The sequence below is a fragment of the Daldinia caldariorum genome (assembly GCF_022478825.1).
Source record: "Daldinia caldariorum strain CBS 122874 unplaced genomic scaffold F4812scaffold_16, whole genome shotgun sequence".
NCBI lineage: Eukaryota > Fungi > Ascomycota > Sordariomycetes > Xylariales > Hypoxylaceae > Daldinia > Daldinia caldariorum.
This window is the reverse complement of record NW_025953052.1, coordinates 305,854-329,381: the sequence shown is the minus strand read 5'-3', so window position 1 is coordinate 329,381 and position 23,528 is coordinate 305,854. Positions and strand designations below refer to the sequence as shown.

At 47.4% G+C, this 23,528-nt stretch overlaps 9 protein-coding genes across 9 annotated transcripts; 5 read left to right on the top strand and 4 right to left on the bottom strand.

Annotated features, from left to right (window-relative positions):
• Positions 1–106: 106 nt before the first annotated feature.
• F4812DRAFT_439699 (subtilisin-like protein) lies at positions 107–2,675 on the top strand. Its single transcript, XM_047935089.1, has 4 exons — positions 107–422; positions 500–1,522; positions 1,591–1,672; positions 1,736–2,675. The coding sequence occupies exons 2-4, from the start codon at positions 700–702 to the stop codon at positions 2,574–2,576; spliced, it is 1,746 nt and encodes a 581-aa protein (XP_047787445.1). The 5' UTR covers positions 107–422; positions 500–699; the 3' UTR covers positions 2,577–2,675.
• A 934-nt stretch (positions 2,676–3,609) lies between these two features.
• Positions 3,610–5,692, bottom strand: F4812DRAFT_133329 (FAD/NAD(P)-binding domain-containing protein). The gene is made up of 4 exons (XM_047929560.1): positions 5,337–5,692; positions 4,676–5,231; positions 4,541–4,604; positions 3,610–4,488 (listed from the first exon to the last, which is right to left on the bottom strand). The coding sequence occupies exons 1-4, from the start codon at positions 5,506–5,508 to the stop codon at positions 3,805–3,807; spliced, it is 1,476 nt and encodes a 491-aa protein (XP_047787444.1). The 5' UTR covers positions 5,509–5,692; the 3' UTR covers positions 3,610–3,804.
• Positions 5,693–7,456: 1,764 nt separating this feature from the next.
• F4812DRAFT_439686 (cytochrome P450) lies at positions 7,457–9,653 on the top strand. Its single transcript, XM_047935088.1, has 4 exons — positions 7,457–7,963; positions 8,019–8,723; positions 8,780–8,861; positions 8,924–9,653. Exons 1-4 carry the CDS (start codon positions 7,576–7,578, stop codon positions 9,378–9,380), a joined length of 1,632 nt encoding a protein of 543 aa, XP_047787443.1. The 5' UTR covers positions 7,457–7,575; the 3' UTR covers positions 9,381–9,653.
• Positions 9,654–10,415: 762 nt separating this feature from the next.
• On the top strand, positions 10,416–11,805 carry F4812DRAFT_439685 (uncharacterized protein). Its single transcript, XM_047935087.1, has 2 exons — positions 10,416–10,872; positions 10,973–11,805. Exons 1-2 carry the CDS (start codon positions 10,812–10,814, stop codon positions 11,434–11,436), a joined length of 525 nt encoding a protein of 174 aa, XP_047787442.1. The 5' UTR covers positions 10,416–10,811; the 3' UTR covers positions 11,437–11,805.
• Positions 11,806–12,054: 249 nt separating this feature from the next.
• F4812DRAFT_133166 (uncharacterized protein) lies at positions 12,055–13,039 on the bottom strand. The gene has a single exon (XM_047929558.1). The coding sequence runs from the start codon at positions 12,805–12,807 to the stop codon at positions 12,211–12,213; it is 597 nt and encodes a 198-aa protein (XP_047787441.1). The 5' UTR covers positions 12,808–13,039; the 3' UTR covers positions 12,055–12,210.
• On the top strand, positions 13,040–14,452 carry F4812DRAFT_133251 (NAD(P)-binding protein). Its single transcript, XM_047929559.1, has one exon. It carries the CDS (start codon positions 13,272–13,274, stop codon positions 14,211–14,213), a length of 942 nt encoding a protein of 313 aa, XP_047787440.1. The 5' UTR covers positions 13,040–13,271; the 3' UTR covers positions 14,214–14,452.
• Positions 14,293–16,051, bottom strand: F4812DRAFT_466578 (uncharacterized protein; the record flags this gene model as incomplete). Its single annotated transcript, XM_047938559.1, has 5 exons — positions 14,293–14,610; positions 14,672–14,756; positions 14,815–15,555; positions 15,655–15,825; positions 15,881–16,051. The coding sequence occupies 5 exons, from the start codon at positions 16,049–16,051 to the stop codon at positions 14,444–14,446; spliced, it is 1,335 nt and encodes a 444-aa protein (XP_047787439.1). The 3' UTR covers positions 14,293–14,443.
• A 2,322-nt stretch (positions 16,052–18,373) lies between these two features.
• On the top strand, positions 18,374–20,500 carry F4812DRAFT_132881 (uncharacterized protein). The gene is made up of 9 exons (XM_047929557.1): positions 18,374–18,860; positions 18,918–19,165; positions 19,223–19,334; positions 19,385–19,528; positions 19,611–19,614; positions 19,716–19,765; positions 19,821–19,899; positions 19,994–20,185; positions 20,248–20,500. The coding sequence occupies exons 1-9, from the start codon at positions 18,530–18,532 to the stop codon at positions 20,363–20,365; spliced, it is 1,278 nt and encodes a 425-aa protein (XP_047787438.1). The 5' UTR covers positions 18,374–18,529; the 3' UTR covers positions 20,366–20,500.
• Positions 20,501–20,635: 135 nt separating this feature from the next.
• On the bottom strand, positions 20,636–22,086 carry F4812DRAFT_461964 (uncharacterized protein; the record flags this gene model as incomplete). The annotated part of the gene is made up of 6 exons (XM_047937954.1): positions 20,636–21,095; positions 21,157–21,393; positions 21,471–21,610; positions 21,678–21,763; positions 21,830–21,866; positions 21,922–22,086. The coding sequence occupies 6 exons, from the start codon at positions 22,084–22,086 to the stop codon at positions 20,636–20,638; spliced, it is 1,125 nt and encodes a 374-aa protein (XP_047787437.1).
• Between the last annotated feature and the right edge of the window lie 1,442 nt (positions 22,087–23,528).

Sequence of the window (23,528 nt, the reverse complement as noted above, 5' to 3'; positions counted from 1 at the left end):
GGGACTTATCTCCTTAAGCCTAGTAATGAATACGAAGCGGAGCAAGCATTCCTTGTATATTATAGGGTCTAGGTCGGCCGGTAGCACCACAGGCTCAACATGTTTTTTTTTGTTTTTTTTCTGGTACCTAGACTCTACCCGCCCTCTCAAAACTGCATACATTCCGAAGGGGTATTGCTCTGATATGTACTACCCTACACCTTGGACGAGATCCGATCTCTCATTCCATGAGACCCTTATCAGGCTATCACAGACAGGCGCATAACTGAGATACCACCCTCCTGCCGGATCCGGCCTAGGCGGAGTGGTATTCGCGGAGGATGGGCGGGAGATCACCCCGGACTCGGCAAGTCGATACAACTTAAGTGGCCGGGACCTCAAAATTGCGAACCCAGTGGTAAACAGTGAGAGACAGTGGGAGGTACCTTGACGTCTTAACCCATGTCACCGTAGCATCATAGCGTAGCACGCAATTGCAATATGTAAAGATTTATTTACTTACTACTACCTTGATGTTTATATATTAATTTGCTCGAAACTCCCCTCTCCTCTCACGGAGTGATCCAGGACATCCATCTCGTTTGTTCTTCGCCTTCAGTTTTCTTGGCGAGGGAGGGAAGAAAAATAAACAGGCAACAAGAAGCAAAAAAGGACTCCCCCCCCGTGTGTAAAGCCCCGCGAAAGGGAAAAGCCACCATCATGCGCTCCCTTTTCGTCCTCTTCGCCTCGGCCGCGACGGCCAAGGTGATGGACAGTGTCGCCGCTGTCCCTAAGGGCTGGACAGAAGTTCGTCAGGCCTCTCCTGATGAGCCTGTCACCTTGCGCGTTGGTCTCAAGCAGCAGCATGCGGCCGCGCTAGAACGGGCCGTCCTCGAGATTTCTACGCCGGGAAATCCCAAGTACGGCAAGCACTTGTCGCGCAACGAAGTTCGGGCTTACACAGCGCCGAAGGCGAGTGCTGTCTCTTCCGTTTCCGGTTGGTTGGCCAGCAGCGGCGTCAAGTCCACGGTGAACAACGATTGGATCACCTTCATGACGGACGTGAAGACTGCGAACGACCTTCTTGACGCGAACTTCGCCTGGTACCAATACGAGAAGGGCGGCAGTCCCAAGCTGCGGACACTGTCGTACAGCATTCCTGACGAGCTTGTGGAGAACATTGATCTCATCCAGCCAACCACTCGATTCGGCCAGCTCGGCGCGAAGAGGTCAACCATTTTTGAGATGCTGCCCCTCGAGCCTGAGGAGGAAGATGACGTGAAGGCAGCCGTGGCAGCCGATGCCGCCGACTGTAACCCTTCGAGAGTTACACCCGCCTGTATCAGGTCGTTGTACAATATCAATTACACCCCACCGACCGAAGGAAATCTAGTTGCTTTCAGCTCTTACTTGGAGGAATACGCCCGTTATTCGGATCTCCAGTCCTTTGAGACACAGTATTTACCGGCAGCCAAGGGCCAGAATTTCAGCGTCGAGTTGGTCAACGGAGGCAAAAATGGACAGAACAGCAATGACGATAGTGGTATGTTTTGATCCGTGTCGGGAACTACCGGACGATTTGACAGTGGCCAAAACTAACCTTTTACGTAGGGGAGGCAAACCTTGATGTGCAATACATATTAGCCGCCAGCTACCCTATTCCTATCCTTGAATATAGCACTGGCGGTCGCGGGTGAGTTTTTAATCCTTTCTAATACCTAGCTTGGAACCTAGGTAGCTGACAGCTTATCAAAAGACCGCTTGTGCCTACCCACGACCAGCCCGGGCCCTCGTCAAACGAGCCCTACTTGGAGTTTCTGACTTACCTTCTCGACCAGGACGACTCTGCTCTGCCTCAGACGCTTTCTACCTCGTACGGCGAGGAAGAGCAGTCGGTACCGGCAGAGTATGCACTAAGGGTATGCAATCTCTTTATGCAACTCGGTGCCCGTGGTGTGAGCGTGCTGTTTTCATCCGGTGACTCTGGACCAGGCGACGCGTGCATCAGAGAATCCGACCAAGCACCCTACTTCCAGCCCACATTCCCCGGAGCATGTCCGTACGTTACAGCCGTCGGCGCTACTTACAACGTCGGGCCTGAGCAGGGCGTAAGCTTTTCCAGCGGCGGTTTCAGTACGCTCCACCCCCGGCCGGAATGGCAGGCAGACGCTGTCGATGCCTACATAGATTCAATAGGCTCAACCTATTCTGCGTACTTCAACTCATCTAACAGAGGGTTTCCCGACGTTGCAGCTCAGGGCAGCCGATTTGTGGTCGTCGACAAGGGCAGGACCGCACTCCTATCAGGCACGAGCGCTTCGAGCCCCGTCTTCGCTGGCGTAGTAGCTCTCCTAAACGCTGCTCGAAAGAGCCAAGGTCAGCCGCCGCTAGGTTTCCTCAACCCGTGGCTGTACAACAACAGTGCCGCTTTGATAGATATTACATCTGGCTCCGGAGTTGGCTGTTCGGGTAACTCTGCATTCAGGAGCGGCGCGAGATGGAATGCTACCGCCGGATGGGATCCTGTTACAGGATTGGGTACCCCTGATTTTGGAAAGCTGCTTGCCGCTGCTGCACCGGGAGTAGAGAACGCGTAGAGAAAAGGCTTTGTATACCTACTGCAACTAAGCGAAGACACTTCTAGGACCCTTGTAATTACGAGTCCCCGTAAATAGCAAATCAAATCATTACTTGCCAACTTTCTTGCTGAAATGTTGCTGCCTAAATCCTACGCTGCAGTTCCAGCTCACTGTAAAATGCAGGAGCCCGTCGTTCTTATTTGGTTGTTTGAGACCTACTGGCGCTGGAGAGCCAATATGAAAATTGGTGGCTGTGTTAGATAGGGGCAGCAAGTAACTAAATACAGGTATCTAGCATACTTGTGCCGCAATTTGGTTGACTTACTGCTCGTCGAGATCGCGGCCAGCTATCCCCCCCTTTCGTAGCACGCCGGTACCTACCTAGGTACATATAGGTAAACATCTGGGCTAACATGCATGTAATGAGAAAAGAACTCTTGGAAGCACTGAGCTCCTGTTGTCCTTTCTGTCCCAGCTTTCACTCTCACAACTACGGCCCTCATCTATAACTGTATTGAACACGCCGTGACCAGACGCTTAAGTCCGTATTCCTTGCACAAAACAGCCTCCCCTACCAAATACCACCCGTATGGTTTTATGTGGCTGGGCTTTGAGAGTTGGAGTTGTGGCATGGCGAGCTTGAATCTGGAACTGCGTTCTATTCAGTATATGTGTAGCAGATAACTACCACCGGTCTCAGCTCGGGCGAAGGCTTCTTCTGCCACCGTGGTTCATCCTCTGCGCTACGATCCTTGTTTCCTTGTTCTCTTCCCCTAGGGTCCCTGGCTGGAGGGGAAAATTAGATGATGAAAATGAAGTTGAAGGCGAAAAAGGGAGGGTCAGGCTACCATAGCGACTTATTAACCAAGTAGACAACTAAAGGCAAGTAAGAAGGCTGGGTCTGCCATTTTTACTAATTGTGAGATTGATAAAGGTAAATCATTCATGAAATGCTAGCCTGCTTCCCTTCTGTATACCTGCCTTGAATGTATCAGGAGCCCGTCGCTAGGTAGTGTAAGGGTTCGGAAGATCGCCATCAAACCGCTACACTACCAAAAGGTAGAACGATGTCAACTCGAGGAATTGATGTTTCTATTCAGGTATAATATAGAAAAAAGCAAGACCATATATATAAAGTACAATGTAACGAAGAAGCAAAGAAGTTCGTTCTAGACCATTCCATCGGCTAGGAAAAAAGAGGAACTAGGTTAAACATCACGCCAAGAGCCTTTCTACTACCTTTCTATTAATCCCAGTCTCCAGATCCCATGTAGACGGTAGAGCTGTCTACATCCTTTTGCATGTCATCGATGTTCCACGGTTCGTACTTATATCCGGGCGGATAGTTCGGCGGCACTGTGTCGACCTGATCGAATGGAATTCCCTGTCTGATAGTTTCGGCCATCTTCTCGTAATTTTCGTATGCGTATTCTTCGGGATCGTGCTTCCAAATCCATCTTGGCAGCTTAGGCTGCGCTAGCTTCGGGTTGACCTTGACTTTCTCCCAGTCGGTGTGTTGGAGAAGTTCAGCATTGGTGAATCCCATCTTCTGCGCGCAGGAACACCGGATGAAGCGGAGACGCACATGCGTGCTTACGGCCTCTGGTACGTTCTGCTTCCCTCCAATCTGGAGGCAAGAGGCCAAGGAGACGGCATCCTCGATAGCCTGCGTAGCGCCGTTGCCCGACGCGGGCAGGAAAGAATGTGCAGCATCGCCAATTACAACAACGCGAGCTCCGGGCGAAGTCCAAGTTGGCCGAGGATTGCGCCAAAATAATTCGAAGTTGACGATGGTCTTGGGTGGCATCAGCTTGACAAGCTCTTTAATCCTAGGATCCCAAGTGGCTTCGCCTAGCCCTTTATCGATGTTGTTTAACACATCGTCTGATTCGACAGTGTGAGTCCAGCTTTCCTCCTCAGAGCCGGTGATCTGTACCTGATCAGCATGGCGCCGAGCTGAGCATTGGCTATGCATCACCTACATCGTGGTTCATAATCCACACGCATGTCTCCCGACGAATCAGGACCATGGCGTACGTTCCGGGACTAGCGGGATCGCAGTTATTAGCCAAGCAACGCCCTGTATGGGAATAACACATAGTAGAAGCGCCACATACCCAAGCCATGTCCTAACCATTGGCTCGTCGTTATTTGGTCCACCCATCTTCAAGAATTCTTTGAGCTTGGGGTTCTTATCTAAGTGGTATGTTGGGAAAGCTGCTCGCCACATGGCTCTACCTGCGCTCATCGCCCTGACTTGTCCACCTACCAGCTGTTGGGCCTTGGAACCTACACCGTCCGCCGCAATCACGACGTCGGCTTCGAACCAGTCGCCTTTGTCAGTTATGACGCCAGCCTTCTGGCGCTCTTGGTCCTCATAGTAGTCAACCACGCGCTGGCCGAATTGGATTTGAATCCCTTGCCTTTGGACTTCATTCAGGTACATCCGGTAGATGAGCGGCCGCATCTGAAAAGCTCCAGGGGGAGTGTTCGGATCCATACCAGCCTGCCGCAAGCGGTCGGCTACCTTCAGTGGCGTTATCATCCGTTCGCCGCCATGCTTGAAGGTCTCGATCCACGCATTGTTCATAGAGATGAGATCATACTCTTTCGATAACTCAGGCCAGTGACGGAAGAACTTGGTAGCGCTGTGGCCCATGAAGTACATATCGCCTGGACCGGGCCGAAAAAAAAACACAAAGTCACAGTCTCAGCATAGTGTACCTAGTGTATTGCAGGGGGAGGGGGTAATGGTGGTGTCTATCTTCAGCCACATACCTGCGGTATTAATGTCATCATGGCGCTCAATAATGCGCACGTTGTGTCCCTTGCGCGTGCATTCAATGGACGCCGTGAGTCCCGCTAGCCCGGTTCCAACAATTAAAACATCGATACCCGACGGCGGATAAGATCCTACCGGTCTACAGTCGCTATTATGAAGGGAACCCATTTTTGTGTGAAATGCTTGGCTTGAGGCTCTTGAACTCGTGAGAAATCTTAAGCTCTTAAACTTATATACCCGCTGATGCTTGATGCTTGGGTGCTTGGATGCTCGGAAAGAGAAGAGTGTATGGTCGAATGAAGTGGACAACAACTGTGCCCTCGGAGCCAACTGCTTCTTGGCCACTTTTTCCTTTCCAGCGACGATGCTACGCTATCGAGAATATAATATATATATATTATATAAAAAATATCGAGAAAGGTAGTCGTACACTACGGAACGACGGGTGTTACCATGAAGCCATCAGCATACTTTTCTTCTTTCGCTTCTGACGCCACTCGGCCATTAACTTAAAGTCTGCAGTCGTCGCGGCGGTTGATGTGCCCTACTTTGTGCCGACCTCTTATTCCTGCTCGGACCCGAAGCGTATTCCTGACCACCCAAACGCAATGTGCTGGGACACGCCATTGGCTCATTTTCACTTCAGCATATGTCAGTACAATCATACTTACAGCATACATGCTTAATATCCTACGCGTCGGTATACGCGTTTAAAATCCTTGTCGGCACTGAGCCTAAGAAAACAACCTACTCGTAACAGTTATAAAAGTAAACATGATACCATTTACGGATATATTGGACGACTATCGAAAAATCAATACCGACGCATGCGGCTGAAGATAGTTTTTTTTTTAGACCGCCAAGTTAGTTTCATTTCGATCATCGGGTTAAGGGAGATCTGTGCACACATATTAGACTTAGGATAGACGGACCTTATGTGGAATTGAATAGTGGCGAGCCGCCGACGGGCTGGTTTCACGACGTACGCCCACCGCGATGGAACATAAAACGTCTTTTTCTTTTTTTTTTTTCCTTCTTCTTTGAACGGGCTAAGTCGTATCAACAACCTCTTTTAAGTTATGTTACAAAGTCTTGATTGGGCTACCTACTCATCTCTAACAGTCACCCGCCTACCCTCTATCTACCCTCCATCAACCCTATGGACCATTTACATATGATAGATTGGTGACTTCATGCACACTTATGTGCCTACGCATGTAAGAATGCCCACCTGCGATGTATGCCATATGCCTTATGCGGGAAGGTATGCAGACTCGATGATTTAGCTATGTGTACGCGAGCCGTACATACATAGCCCACGCCGATGTATCGTATGGTACAATGCGATTGCTATTCAAATCCCGGCAGCATAGCTCAAACATAATAAACACAGTAAATGTTTTCACTTGCGCATAAACTAGTGGGTAAACACCAGCGCCTCTGTCTCTATATGGTTTCAATATTTAGGTATATATTAAGAAATACTCAGCCTCATAGCCCCTGATATGCTTCTATTGCCATCTCGTAATGATATATAAAACTGCATATACCTAGAAAAGTACCATAATCGTAACTATCACCATCATGACTTAATCCCGTCACGCGGTACCATGTGCCAATCTTCTCTTACCACCTATCAACGGATGCCTACCTGCTGTCCGGACTTTTTTTGACCGGACTTGACTATTTTGAGTGATATTCTACGACATATGCAAGTGGCTTCCCGGCCTATTGATTTTCTCCCTGCGATCTCATTGTTGCCACGACGAAATCGGGCAATGAGCCCTTGAAGATCCTTGGCTATCTTGTATGGAATGTTTCGGACCTCAAGCCCTCGAAGCTATTCTTGGAAGTACCTTATTTCCAGAAAAATGTAAACTTTAAAAAGCATAATTCCATATGCATAACTAGATACGATGGTAGCTAATGCCCGGTCATACTTTGATGTAAGCCTGAGAAGGGGACACCCGGTTAAGAGTTGATACATCACAGCATCGTCCTTCGACGCCCGACGGTTCTTTGCCATCCCACCCCATCGAAGGTAGATACTACAAGTAGATTTATCCTTAGGCCGATTAGCGCTATACTACATAGTTTAAATCTTGTGAAAGCCCTACCGATACGTCTGGTCCGGAAAGCGTTCTTGTCAGTCCGTTCCCGCAGTCCTTTCTCAGTTTACATTTCTGCTATACTCGCACATACGACCGACACCTTGTTTCTATAGAGCGGTTGATCATGCAACTGTTTACGCCGACAGCGCTCTGCCTCGCCCTCGTCGGCGCGGTGGTATTCCACTTGGTTAGGTTGTTCCGAGAGATCAATCATCCGCGCAAGATACCCGGACCTACATTGCTACCGTACATTGGTCGCATTCATGATCTCCCGATCCAGTTTATGTGGTTGAAGTTTAAGGAATGGGCCGACCAGTATGCCGGCACGGATGGCTTCTACTTCACGGAGATGCTCGGGGCAAAGTTTTTGGTCGTCACGAAGGAGAGGATAGCCGAGGAGCTCTTAGTGAAGCGCGCGAAATACAACTCGGATAGACCCATGGTAAGGTCCTTATTCGACTCGAAGAGTACATTCGGATCGATGGAGTATCTCCCCCTTATGGGAAAGAACCGTGAGTAATCTAAACACATTGAACAAAAAAACCTCTTTGCTAAGATGTGGCTTAGAATATTGGTCTCGGCAACGTAAATTCACCCATTCCTACCTCACCGAGGCGACCAACGCTCATTACTATGGTGTCATGTACCATGAGGCTAAGCGCTGGCTCACTCGGCTGATCGAGAACCCTGACGACTTTGAGTATTCCTTGGAAGATATGTCATCGAAAATCATGTGCCAACTCGCCTGGGACGACATAAATCTTAGCGAAGCCTGCACCAAGAGCGCATGGGGTCTTTTGACGCAGATGTCGCCGGCGGGACCCATTACTAACGTTATAACCCCCTTGTGGCATCTGCCCACAATGATAAACCCGTGGAAGATTGCCGAGCACAAACGACACGACGAACAGCAGGCGTGGTGGATGGAACGTATAGTGACCACGCGCAAAAACCTCGAACAGGGTCGACAGAGACCTTGCTTCACCAGGCAATATCTAGAAAGAGGAGAGAAGCGCTCAAATATCTCTGGTGACCGTGAAGCTTCCTCCGTCATAGGAATGATGGCTCTTGTTGGCATCTTCACCGTAGTCGGTCCTTTATCGTACTATTTAGTGTCGATGATACACCACCCAAAGTGGCAGGCGACCGTACAGAAAGAAATTGACGAGGCTTGCGAAGGGCGTATGCCGACTCTTGACGATGTGCCCAAGCTTCCAATTCTCCGGGCTTGTATTAAAGAGACCATGCGATGGAGGCCAAACGTGCCGACAGGTAAGCCGACATCACAAGGCAAAAGTTTAGCATAGCGACTAACGTACTACTATCAGGAGTCGCACACGAGATGGAGGCTGATGATGAATTCCGAGGCTACTTCCTCGCTAAAGGAACGAGGATCCTCCCACTAGACTGGTTTGTGAAACCTTTTAAATCCTTTTAATGCCTCTAGTGTCAAAATGCTAAAAGCTGTGCAGGGCATTCCTTCGAGACCCTGAAAAGTATCCCGATCCTGATAACTTCCGGCCCGAACGTTGGTTAGAACCGGGATGGCCGACTTACCAGGAACCGCTCAGCGCGTACCCGACCATTAAGGGCCTGTCGTCATTTGGTTGGGGACAGCGTCAATGTCTAGGACAGTCGCTCACCCAGGACGAACTCATTGTTGCTTGCGGCGCACTTGCTTGGTGTTTCAACCTTAAACGAAAGAAGGATCCAGTCACACAGGAGGATATACCAGTGGCTACTAACAAGTCGAATTCTTTACTGATTATCAAGCCGGATTCTTTCCAGATGGCGTTCGAACCTAGGAGTGAGGCTCGGAAGGAGGAGGCTATCAGGCTATGGGCCGAATCTGATGCGGAGTGCCGACGAGAAAAGGAAGAGTTCCTCAGAGCTGCGGATGAGAAGAACCGAAAGATAGAAGCTGTATAAGTTATGTGACACATTGACGGCGACGTTGAAGTTGTATGAATTGGTATAGATTGCACCAGATAAGTAAGGGTTCAAGCTGGACGTTGGGAATTTTTAGATGGCTGGACCTACGGTCGTTATAACTTAAAACATTTCAGAGTGTATTCCAGTATTTAGCCCGAAATACTTGAGGTACCGCCTACTTGCAATATAAATGAGGTTATAGGAGGTTATAACTTATAAGTTATATTTTTATGGCCTAACATTCAACGTACCTATAGCATTTTACGAAACTTTTTCTTTGAGAACTTCTGTTAATCAATTTTTAAATTTTTACATTCGTAATAATTCTTACGTACGTAAAGATGAATATTTGTTAAACAAAAACATACCTTAGAAGAAAAAAAAAGGGGGGGAAGCCTTGCATACAATGTCGGAGACTACAATTCCTTGAGCTGCGAAATATAAAAATAGTCAACGTAAAATAAGTGCATTAGTGTTACCTATTAAACCTTCGCATGGCTTTAGCAGAAATGCGTATTTAGGAGTAAGTTATAACCGGCGATATATAGTAAATGGTCATAGGGATTGGAAAACCCAACTGAATTCGGTTATAAATCTCCGTGTTGTTGGTCCTTAGAAAAAGTCTTACCTATAAAGGACGAACGGACGGAGCTACGGCCACTTCTACGTCCGATATTTTGTTTGGGCTCGCTGAAGCAAAGCAGGTGAAGGTAACGAGGTTACATTGGGAATTCGTACATACTAGGTACATAGGTACTTAGTGGCTGCCATACATCGTCAGAAATTGACGTGTCGACCAACGCAAGCTTCGGTGACTGGATGCACCTGTGAAGTTTGTTAAGGTTTGTAGGGCTTTTGTACCACTTACAGGTAGGTACCTCTTAGGTAAATAGGATTTTAAGCTTTTCGGCACCGATTCAATACTAAGGTCTTGTGTGTGTAACCGTAAGCACCGTGTGCCTCCGTTGTTTCCCCCGTGTGGTTTCCCCTTGTTCCCTCCCCCCCCCTTTTCTTTTTTAATAGGTCTTAACGCCTTTTATAGTCCTTTCGTCAATTAGCATCTGGGCGCTGAGGCCACACAAAGACACTTCGACACATGATTCCCTAAAAGGCTTCCCCAATATCTGTCCCGTAGATCTGATCCTTGAATCTGACTCCGTCGAAAGATGTTTCATCATCATGTCATGCCACCTAGGCGGATTGATCGGATCGAATGTTAAACAACAAGCTCCGACTTGCAATGTCCCGCCCCGAAAATAAACATTGAAGATAGCATCCTCTCGGCACGGAGGACGACATAAAATATCTGACATATATATTCTATTGTCAATCCGACGACGGTTGACTGAAGGTCGTCACTAAACGTCATCATCACCCTCTACAAATCAAGTCGATCCCAACCTAGCAACCTTAACACAATCATCAACCATGGCTGTATCCCCTGAAGCTGTTCTCGGAACTACCATCGCATTTTCCTTCATCCTCTTCGGTAAGTAAAAGATAGCCACCAACAGAAAAAAAAAGTCGACAATCTGGTGTCATCAATGGCCACATTAGCAGATTAATGCTAACCTTTTGGGGCTTTATAGGAAATGCTATTACCCAGTCATTCATGGGTGTTCCCGCCTTGCTGGTCGACTTCCCACCGCCGTCGTCGCCTGAGCATCCAGCTCGCGCTCGATTGCTTGGTCGTCAGTGGCCCGTATTCTGGGTCGTGGGTAATCAATTCTTCAGGCCCATCAGCACCTTGGGCATCTTCGGCTACGCCTATACGTCATGGGTAGCCTCGTCTCAGGGGCCGAATGGCAGGCTTGGTGATTGGCGGCCATACGCCGTCTCGGCGTTGTGCCACCTCATCACGGTCGTCCATTCCGCGGCCAACATGCAGCCCATCAACCAAAAGATCGATGCGCTGCGTGAGAACAAGGGCAAGGTTGACCCTAAGCAGGCCGAGAGCTACGCTCGGAAATGGATTAAGTTCAACACCGTGCGCCTCATCACCCCGGTTGTTGCCGGGTCGCTGGCTCTCTTCCAACTTCTAAGGCCAAACTAAAGTATTAGAAGAAGATGAGGGGTGCTCTCCAGTTTCGTGACGTTTAGGAACCTCTTATGGGACCGGATGCCTAGTGCTGGTACATGCTGCGCAACTTACGCGTAACTCGCAGTAGGCCTTTCTCCTATACTTTCTTCTGACTCAGATTGTTAGGGGCTCTCCCCCTATACTACATGTTATTGAAGGCAAAAAAAGCTGCTAGAGCTTTGAGGCTATAGTGAGGGCGAGGAAGGGAAACCATTAGATATTGTTAGAGGGACATTCAATACAACAATTCTATCATGCCATACCACCATCTTGTAGTCTTGTGTGATATTTGTGTATGTAACCATGCGAGGTACTATGAGTGTACCACTCATGGGTCAGTAGATTGTAATATCAATTGTGCTAACAATTTCCTTTTGGCTCAGTGATGTAGGTCTGAGAGGTGCCTATAATATACATGTACTGTACTGTTAATTAAAGCATTGTAATTGAAAGTGCCCTATGCGTCCTCTTTATGGTCATTATTACGACTCACTTGTATAGGCGCATTCATGATAGGCACAGAAATCCATAATAGCTACAGAAACAACCACCATTGATTATGCCTCAAAGCAAGAAGACTCACATGTAAGGCTCACATGTAAGACGGGGATAGAATTTCGGCGACGGTAACTTAGATATTTTGACAGAACTCAAACGCGCATAAAGATTGTACCGAGACTTTGCGAACAATACAAGAACGGAAGAGCTAATACCAACTATACTGAATAAAGTTGACTCAAACCTCCCTTAGAAACTCAAAGGATGTCCCCCCCGACCCAGATACAGCAAAACTATTACCGTGACAATCTGTCCTAGTCCCAGCCCAAATAGTAGCTTCACCGACTTAGACCCTGTTGTTTCGTCTCTTGCCCCCTTCTGTGTCTTCATCGGACCATTAAGCTTTGAGTAGTTCACGTCAAAGTTTTCGGGTGAGTGTTTCCTGGCCATCTCCAAAGCCTTTGCGCTGTCTACAAACTCCGTGACCCTGGAAACCTGAGTCCCGTCGGGGGATAGCTGGATCATCATAACGCACTCGTTTATCCACTCCCCGGCTCCCCCCTTGAGTATTCCTTGCATTCGTGCGTGCACCACCGTCATGTTTGCTGGTCCGTCGTCGACAATAGACTTCGGGATCATCTTAAACTCGTCGAACACGTTGAAGATTCCCGCCGCGTGCTGGGCGAACGCATCTCTATTCCGTGATGCCATACCTAGGCTTTCTGGTAGCACCTGATGGTGGAAGTCGGGAGTCGTTGATTGGAGTAGTTGAGGAACTGAGAGACTCCCATAGCCGTCTAGAAGTGTATTCACGGTGTTGCGCCGCCGAGTCCACGCCTCGTCCATGATGATGACCGAGAATGTGTATTCTCTAAACGTAGTATAAGTCTAGGTGATAGTTGACAGCTTTGTTCGTCAAGCGAGGCTGGCCTGGCATGGCATGCAATACCTCGGACGGGAGGGACCTAAATAAATCCTTCAGTCTTTTCGCAAGTCCCCAAAGAAGGGACTGTGCCATGTTCTATGACACGAAACGTTCCGCGTAGGTTTGGAAGCGGACACTGACAGCTTCGGGCACCGAGAAAGTTTTGATGCGACATCATCACCACCATCATCATTACTGTTATCTTTTGCTTAGATACGTAGACCGAAAAGGGGGGGTTAGCTAGACTAAACTCTGATATGCGGACGTATGGTGAACGCGATTCTATTTGACGATCTACATAGTCCCACGCCGTGGCTGCTGACCTCCTCCGCATAACTGCCGCACTACTAACACATCGTCGATCAGATCTAACCAATAGCCCAACATGACCAAAGTCCTTCTCATCACTGGTGCCACAGGAAAGCAGGGGGGTGCAGTGATAAATGCACTTCTAAACCAGGTTACCAGTAAATTCACGATACTCGCTATCACACGCGACATCGACAGCATCAGCGCCAAGAATCTCGCCCATAAATCTCCTTCTATCAAGCTCGTGCAGGGTAATCTTGATGATGTGCCCAGCTTATTCCAAGAGGCTCGAAAAATACACCCCCAACCTATCTGGGGTGTCTATTCGGTCCAGATATCCATGGGAAAGGGGGTGACTGTTGAGAGCGAAGTTAGGCAGGGCAAGTCCCTCATTGATGAATCTATTAAAGCCGGCGTCAAGCACTTCGTTTACAGCAGTGTCGAGCGTGGCGGCGATGAAGAGTCGTGGGATAATCCAACTCCTATACCACACTTCCAGAGCAAGCACCATATTGAGCGGCACCTCCGAGACGTCACCGGGCCGGGAAAGGCGGGCGTAAATATGGGTTGGACAATTCTGCGTCCGGTAGCTTTCATGGATAATCTAGCACCCGGTTTCCCAACCAAGGTTTTCATGGCTGCGCTCCATAATCACTTGGGGAACAAACGTATGCAATGGATCGCCACGTCGGATATTGGCGCCTTCGCCGCCAAGGCGTTTGCTGACCCGGAGCGGTGGAATCGGAGGGCTATTGGACTCGCAGGCGACGAGCTATCATGGGAACAGCTTAATGCCTCATTTGCCAAGGCGACAGGGTTCCCCGTGCCGGTGAGCTACTGGTTCTTCGGGAGCGCATTGACATACATGGTCACGGAGATGGGCCTTATGATTGGATGGTTCGCAAGTGATGGCTATAAGGCAGATGTCACTGCTCGGCGCAAGGATCATCCAGAATTGCTGACGGTGGAGGAATGGCTAGTCAAAGAAAGTCCGTTTGAGACAACCCATCGCCGTTGATGGATGTGCCGATCCGTATCGAAATGGATATAGCAAGCATTAACGGGTATGTTAATAGCTCTCAAGATATCGAGACCAGCGAAATGCAGGACTTGGAAACAGTTTTAGTAGCGCGAGTTTACACATCACAAATTGATCAGATCATATAGCTTTCTTTGATGAATCAGGAACTTTCAATGCAAGGGTACAAGGTGCAAGGGTTCTTGATAATATTGTTGCTATACCCCCCTTTACAGCAGAATTGTAAAGACTTGAGAGCCATCGCCAGCGCAAGGGGCAGAATCAAGCCTACCATCACCCGGCACGATACACGTTGCATTTCGTTCGCTCTCTGGCGCGAAGACTAGACTCGTTTCGCCAGTGAACGGCACCAACTGGCCATTGTTGGTTTCGCCCTCTAGGTAAGTATTAGCATCAGAAAATATTGTAGAGTCGAAATAGAAGAGTAAAAAACAGACCTCCAGCAGCTCGCCCCCCACATGAGAAGATTGTTACCGTATCGCCGGCCGGGCGTCGTCCGTCAAAGCTAATACAACCGTTCGTCTAGACCAATATCAGTACTGATTAACAAGCATGAATGGCAAGACCGAGTCTAGCTTACCAAGCTGCTCACTATCAAGGCTGAGTCTTGGGCGTTATTGTGCTTTCCAGCCGTGATAAGGTCAAACTTTTCGTTAGGCGTCCCGCCGCACTCTACCAACGATACGGGAATAAGGTTCTCGCGAAAGTCGCCGGCAGTTGGGTCGATGAAGAGGCACTGCCCATTCGGCGCCTTTATGCTGACCGAGGTGAAAGCCCGCGTCGCCGTATCATCCCGCTGATGGGCCTCCGCGACGGCGGTGGGTTGTAACACGCCACCGGCACGAGATACTGGAACAGCCTGCGTGGGGTTCGGGATTCCTCCAGCGCCTGAATTCGTCGATACAACCTGCGAAGAAGTAACATCCGAGACTGGAGTCGTTGTCGCAATTACCGTCGTAATAGCCGTCGTTGTAGTCGAATCAAATGTAGACGTGGTACTCACTTGCGGGTTAGTCGATGTAGGTGAGACTTCCGTTCCGCTTGATATACTGCTAACGGATGCAGGTGCATCATCAAACGTAAACGTCTGGTCGGAACTTCCAGCGACACAGGGAGCAACATCGACGGCATCGCCCTTGACGGTGAAGCAGGACTGTTGGTCATTTTTGGGCGAAAATGTCAGAGGCCCATCGCTACCGTCGAAAGGGAAGAGTTGGGAATCCGTGACTTCGCCACCACCGTCCGCCCTCCCACCACAACTAAAGAGGATGACTTGGTCACCAGCTGCACGTCGTGGATCAAAGTTAAAACAAGCATTGGTCTGGAGATTGATTAGTAAATATCTTAGATATCCTGGTGATATGGTAAGTAGGATGTTTTTTTTTAAAAAAAAAAAAAAAAAAATTTTCAAGGCACGTACCAACGTGCTAACCACCAACATGGAGTTTTCAGCGTTATTATGTTTCCCTGCGGTAATAATATCCCATTCCTGTCCGTCAGTTGCGCCACATTCGGCCACTTGTATCGGAGTGAGGTTTGCCCGGAAATCTCCCGATAGCTCGTCAACAAATAAGCATCGCCCATCGGAAGTCTATAGTACATGCCGTCAATACAAGATGCCATTTACCATCGGAATGCTGTCTTACTCGTATCTTCGTCCCCGAGATCGCCCTAGTCGCCGTGCCGTCTAGCTGCTGGGCCTCTTCAAAGGCCTCCTTGTTGAGTTCAGTTACTATCTTTCGAAACAAGCCTCGAGACGCGATAGGCGACGTAGTTACACACCGCATGTAAAGAAAGGCGATGATAAGAGAATACATGATGTCGTTAACCAGCAATACCTTAATCTTTCCGAAGAACCAAAACGAATAAAAACAGGTCCTGCAACTATACCTAAAAGATTTCAAGCAAGATGGAAATAAAACAACCTGCGCTGCAGGAATGAGTAAAGAATTGAATAGGAAAAAAAGAAGCGAATGTCAAGAAACTGCCCAAGACCTGACCGGCGATGTCGAGACAGATGGTGAGAGCAACAACATCGTATGGCCTCCTCCTTAGGCACAGAGCGGTATAAGTACCTACTAAGCGCTGCATTGTGAGCTTACTATTACATACGGACTTTTCGGCGTTATAGAGAAGGGGGCTCGTCAAGGAGGCGATAACGAACTCCCTATTTTAAAATGAAAAGTTCCTGTCGAGTTTCATGGCGAACTCCCTGCAAGCCTTTTTTGGTGAACCCGCGCGTCTATCTTAGCGCCGCGAAGCCTAAGCCAAGAATATCGGTAGCCCTTATAAAAATCAAGCAGTCAATCCAGTCGATTGAGGGTCGCAGAGAGGGTCAATATGCGGTACGCTCGGGGTTAAGCTGACTTGATGAAACGACGCCCGTCACAGACGCAATGATCGTCACTAGGATCAAAGATCGTTTACATGGTAGTCGGGCTTTATTTTCATCTGGGGTTCTTGAAAGTTTCAATACGTTTTGTCCTCTGTTTTGAAATATAGGAGGTAGGTAACTAATGATTTACCCCGGAATTTAAAACGATTATTCTTCTATTTCATGGAGAGTTCAATTCCGCAATCATACATGCGCGCCTATATATACTTTTTACTTAGCTGAAAATAGGTTTAATACTAGGACCATGCTACGAAACAATATGACCTTTTTCAAACAGATCTCTAACGCAACTCTCAACTTTTTTTTCTTTGATGTTAGATATATCTAAGTCTTGGATGAATGCGACGCGCAGGTTTGGTTTGGCACTGATGGGGTACTTTACACCCTTCCTATCGCTCCTCCGTTGATACCTTAAGGTAAGTGTCTTCTAGTTTCACAGCGGAAATAACGCTCTGCTCTTACTTCAAAACTCATAATAGCATACTGCCAACGTTCCTAATTATTGAGTATGATAATGACTACCCAAGCAAGTGAATCAACGTTCGCGCAATACGTCCGTAATCAGAACCACTTACAGAATTCGCTTGTGCTATGATGGTATGGCAGGACAATCGAAAATATATCACAACTTCCCCAATCACTACCTATGGTTACCAACTTGTCACCTCATAAGTTAGCCTATGCAGAACAAAGTCCTGGAGCTAACCAGTCGCATAATATGAATGTTAGGCATTGTTCGCCAGGTAGATCTGCCTTAGGTACCTCATTTCTTGGCGTTGTGCCAGCTTTAAATAAAATGTTGATGGGTATAGCTCCATCAATCAACGTAACTTAAAGAGTCTCGAATCTATGATAACTTTTAAGAGTAGATACATATCCATTCAGAATTAACTGATAAGGTTTATGATGTAAGTCCAAGAATAGAAGTCCAATACACCAAGAGTACAGCATCTAGTCGTCTGGTCTGAGACTAGGGTATATGCGTACCTACTCATGGTAAGGCCATGTACTTTATGGTAATTATCTAGGTAAAGTTCACTTGTCATGGTATTGTGATATGGCGTGCTAAAAGACTAAATAATGAAGCCCGTATATTGCAGATAGACTACGGCGTTAACCCCTGAATTAGGCAGGCGGGTTGGCTATAGCATAATTACGTGATGTGGTTCTCTTATTACCTAGGTAGGTACATATCATATGATAGTGAGATTTCTCTCTTTACTAACGTTTAAGATGTGCTATCTCTGCTATAGAAAAATTACCTAACCTAGGTAGGTAGACATTTTGAACAAGGCGGATCTTTGTACCAAACAGGGATAGTCGTGGTAGCAATCCCACCTCCATGCGGGGAATGGAAGCGCTACGAGATCTCAGATGAGGAAGTTCGGGTCTATCATGCATCTACGCATGTAACGATTAGCTAGAGCGAGGTCATATATACGGCTTGGCATGAAGCATGGTAAATAGACTTCTGACCAATGGTGTGAAGCCCATTTAGCTCTCCTGTGTTATATAATTCTGTTATATACTTCGGTAGGCTAAATTGACTGGACGTAACTCGAGGGAAACTCCCTGTCGGGGTATTCATCCTTTTTTTTTTTTTCGAGAGTTTTTTTTGCGCATCACGCTCTTGGGACCTTCTGTAATGAATTGCTGCTCATACGAGCTAAACTGAAGCTTATCGTTCTAGATCTGTGTCGCCCATGCGAAGCGAAGCACGACCTGCCAGATCGGGAGGATACAGAGCTCATCTGGCGCAACGCTACCACTCCAGATATTGCAGTATCCTTGCAATAATCTACTGACGCTGAAGCTTAGGATATAAAGTCTTAGGGATTGTTGAATCCAGCCCTCTAGTCTTTCATCTAAAGTTGTGCCCCTTGACCCGTAATTGTTCACCATGAAGTCCCTCCATCTCCTTTTGTCGGTCGCGTCGTTGGCTGTGGCCTTACGACTAGATAGAAGGGGTAGAGTTGTATATGATGGCTACAAGATCTTCCGTGTGACACCAGGAGAAAGTGTTACGGATTTCGAAGCTCAATTGGCATCTCTCGAGGCCATCGATCTCACCCACAACCACGGCCATGTGGAAGAGGAGCATTTCGATATTGCAGTGCCTCCTGAGAACCTTTCGGCATTTGAGGGGTTGAATTATACCTCTGAGGTATTGACTGACGATCTAGGGGTTGATATAGCTCTCGAAGGAGAGCTTGCGGATTACCCGGATAGTGGTAAGTCGTATTGATCAACTGATTCTACGCGGGCAGAATCTGAATGGTATTTAATAGATCTAAGTGTCGCTGCTCTTCCCAGCCTCTCGTGGTTCAATGCATACCATGCTTACAATGACCACTTGACGTTTTTGAAAGATATCCAGTCGTCTTTCTCCTCCAACTCGGAGCTTATTACTGCCGGAAAGTCATTCGAGGGACGCGCTATTCAGGGCATTCACCTATGGGGAAGTGGCGGCAAGGACTCCAAACCGGCTGTCTATTTCAATGGCAATGTCCACGCCCGCGAATGGATTTCCTCAAAGGTGACTCTACCTTACATAAATCCCTACCAAATAGTTGTTATTAACACTCAACTTCAGGTTGTCGAGTATATTACATACCAACTTGTTGCCAACTACAACAATGACACAACAGTTAAAAGCTTCCTGGATAATTATGACTTTTACATTTTGCCTATCGTTAACCCTGACGGTAAGTTAGTGTTATTTTAATGCTCTGGCATGTCAGCTAATTCAGATTAGGTTTCCTCTATACCCAAACAACGAACCGTTTGTGGCGGAAGAATCGCCAGACGCGATCCGGTACTTCTGCTGTTGGCACAGATGTAAACAGGAACTGGCCTTACAAGTGGGACGGTGAGGGTTCTTCTACGAGTCCCGGATCAGGTCAGTCAACCTTGTAATTCCTCTTGCTTGTCTTAATGTTCCAGTAAGGACCATATGAATCATCTCGCTGACCAAAACACAGAAACGTGAGTATCTCGTCCAACATAAACTTTGCTCCCAAGGCTGTGATGGCAAAATTATCCAGCTAGCTGTGTCTTTTGAGAGATATTGATTAGATTGCCTACAGGTACCGCGGTGTTGCAGCTGGCGACACACCGGAAAACACTGGTATCCGAAGTAAGATCTCTGACACTTATGGTAACTTGAAGGCGCTCAACTAATTTCGTCATAGCTCTGGGCGACCAGCTAGCAAAGAAGAATGGCATCAAGCTATACATTGATTGGCACAGCTACGGACAATACATTCTGACGTAAGTATACACTGTGAATTGGTTCGTGTTATCTTGGAACACGTACTTGTTACCCCCCCATTGCAACTTGAGGAACTGACAATAGGTCTTGTAGGCCCTACGGTTATTCGTGCTCAGCAGTGGCTTCCAACCAGGCCAAGCAAAACTCGTTGGCTAAGAATACTGCGTCCGCTATCGCGAAACCGTACGGAACCCAATTTACTACCGGCCCGACCTGCGCTACGTTGTACGCCACTGCCGGCGGCAGCAACGATTACGTGACTGACGTCAACAAGGCAGAGTACGGGTAAGTAAAACTATTCGTTGATAGAGAGCTGTGTTCCGTTCGAGTACTAACATGAACACAAGTTGGGCTATTGAACTCCGTGACACTGGGCGAAACGGATTCACGTTGCCCGCCAATCAAATCCTCCCAACTGGTATCGAGGTATGGGAAGGAATGAAATATCTTTTCGCCAACATGTGAAAACAAGTGTAAATCTTGTCGAAATCTGCGATTATGATTTGAGGCGGAGTATGGCAACGTAAACTATATACGTATACTCAGACTTACTGTCGATGTTCGGATATTCGTCTAGATGCGGTTGTTGCTCGCAATAAACATTAATTTGGATGGCTAACATTCTCAAGCTTTCCTGAAGACATGAAGACGTTGTAGCCAATAGTGATTCAAGCGCCGTGATTTAATGGTATCTTGTAAAAAGGGGTATCATGGTATTTGGTTATACCGGTCGTATCATCTTACACTCTTGTCCTTCCCCGTACCCGAACTGCTTGGACGAGGCTCCTCCTTTACAATCCATTCTTGCCTTATCGAAATTGCTCCCATTTCAAGACCTAGCTCGCCCAGCCTACCGAAACCCATAAATGGCTCCGAAGATTTTGCTATCGATGCCTGATACCCTACTTCTTCGGGGCGTAGGCGTGTTTCAGACGTATTTTCGTTGAGCGTTTGGAATCGACGGTTGCTATTTCTCTTTGTTAGAGGTGCTATAGGGGGACCGGTAAAACCTGCCGTTCCGTCAGGCGAATATCGACCGCCGAAAAGGGGACGCATAGTCATTGCACATGATGCCATTACACTTAAGCAAGGCTCAAGCGAGCTGAGTAAAATGGTGTGTGGAGAGCTGAATGTGATATCGTTGAAGTCCATCATGATCATCTCGGCGATACGGGCTACACTAACAATGCAGGGCCTGGAGGAAATATTAGTTGAAAGATGGCGGGCCGAAACGAGAGTTTGATGTTGATACTTACAATACTAGTATACCGAAGATTACCATTAGCTGAAGCCGCTTTTCCCATGCCAGCTCTAATCTCAACAGGTAAGGCATCGGCATAATGAGTATTATTATGTCAGAAATCATGTTTAGCACACCCGTTACGGCCCATGATACCGTAGGATCTCCACAAACTCCTCCCTCGATTGATCTATCCCAGTTGTAGGCGAAGGGCCTACATAGAAGAAAAGCGGTGAGGATGGCGGTCAAACCCCTTCATAAGACGCAATTAGCAACTATAATTCGAAAAGATAAAAAAAAAATGGCAGCGGTAACACGGCGGGCACATACCATCCGAGGACAACAACATAAGTGATTCTGGCAGTTACGATAAAACTCTGCACCAAAAAGATCTTGGTAGATAGTACGAGGATTGATACCCTGCAGAGACAAAGGCTAATGGCCCATAGTAGCTGGTTGGCAATGGTATGCTACGCTCCGCCGCAAGCGTTAGTAAACCCGATTGACTGGAAGTCGTTGTGGTACAAGAAACCATACCTTCAGGAACATCTCCTCCCCAGACTCGATACCGAACCTATTTTTTATCTCATCGACGTGGAAACCTACTCCACCTACTAGAACGGCTATTAAGTATAAAAGGTTAGTTTTCTTTTCCCTTGATATCTTCTTACTTGGAAGCTGATACGAACAGGAGATAGAGACGCCTTGATAGACGACAGCGAAGAACTAAGGCATAACATTAGTAATGATCAGAAGTGAGTATAGACTTTTGGCAACATACACATGCTGCAATGACAAAATAGTCACTCCAGTCAAGCGTTCTATTCGCCCTATGTCTCGCCAATACGCGCAAGATGACGGATAGCACTGCTAGGAAACTAAATATAACGCCGCATGCTACGACGGCCTTTTGATCTGCCGTCTCGAGGGGGAAGATGAAGCTCATACTAATAGCGTCCTAGAGGCATTCAGGTGGACGGAAGAAACGAATTACTTCCTCTAGAACGGAGTAGGTATAGAGCGGGACAATTCATCAATTATGAGAAAGCAAAACAAAAGTAAGGGCCCAAAAGTTGTGTTTCTAGGTTTACTTAAGTCTGGCAAACTGCAGCCATTTTCGCCTACTAATCCTGTTACAACAGCCTATAGAACCAGCGGTATGGGTTGTCTGTACATAGTATTTTAACTGGGTGTCCGGTACTTCAGGCAAAGCGCAGGGGACCTTATATGATGAACCAACCTTCTGAAGCAAGACCCTAGCAAAGACGTCAGTGGGTTTTGTCGAGCGTCTTCGAGAGCATGTAGCTCTACATCCGACCTGACTTCCTTACCGAGAAATCCCTGAAGCTTCTATAGCATTAGGAATTGCCAACTGTCTCGGCAAGAGATGTTCTATTCGTTGCCTATCTATTTTGTTACAACATACATAATCACACACATTTCACACGAACGGCGGTGACGGGGTTGGGGGCCCACGAGGCAGCATTGTCGCACAAACATCACGCAGCGGAAAATTCTTTACGCATTGACCCATACGTTAAAAGGCTAGGATTACTATGCATGGAAAACATACCTCGGGAGGGCTAGGGTAATGCTTCCTCCCCTTTAGCGGGCCTTCAAGGGTCTAAATAATGATCCCTCACTTTTGCCCATGCTATCCCCAGTCGAAGACCAACTCCTCAAACCGAGAAATGAACGCCCACAAGTATGTGATAAGATATGGACCAGGGACCCAAACCAGCAGAATGGGAATCATAAATTCGCTTCGCACTTCAGCACTGAGCTCATTGTACATACCACACGGTCTCGGATTGCCCGGGGTAAGAGGCAAAACCCTAACCGACCAGACTGTGTCTACAACTGGTTATTTTACTAATTACCTCTTAGGCCTAACTTGAATATAATATAGCTTAGAGATAAGTAAATATAACTTCCTAAGACTTCCCCGCCTTCAAGCGAGGGGACCTCTCTTATATTATACTATAGGTACAATAGGTAGGTACATAGTACGAATACATATCTCGGGTAGGTAGCTTGCCCTTAGTTAAGTTAACTTATCAGTTTCATTTGTTTGCTTAATCCCTTCCCTCAATGTATTTACCCAGCAAATATCGACCGTCGTTCGATACTGTATGGAGTCCGCGAACCCGGTAAAGCATCCACTTACCGTGACGGGCCACTAGCATTGCAATCCTTCCGTATGCTAGCGTGCCCTATAATGATTACCTAGGTACCTATATTAAGCCGTACGCTCTCGGATATGTATGTGCACCTCGACAGCTCGATTTGAAGGATGAGGAGCCGATGATCATCATTCTAGAATATCTTAATAAGTAAGCAGAACCCATTCTACAAGGTAGATATTCTACCAGATACAGATTCGCCGTT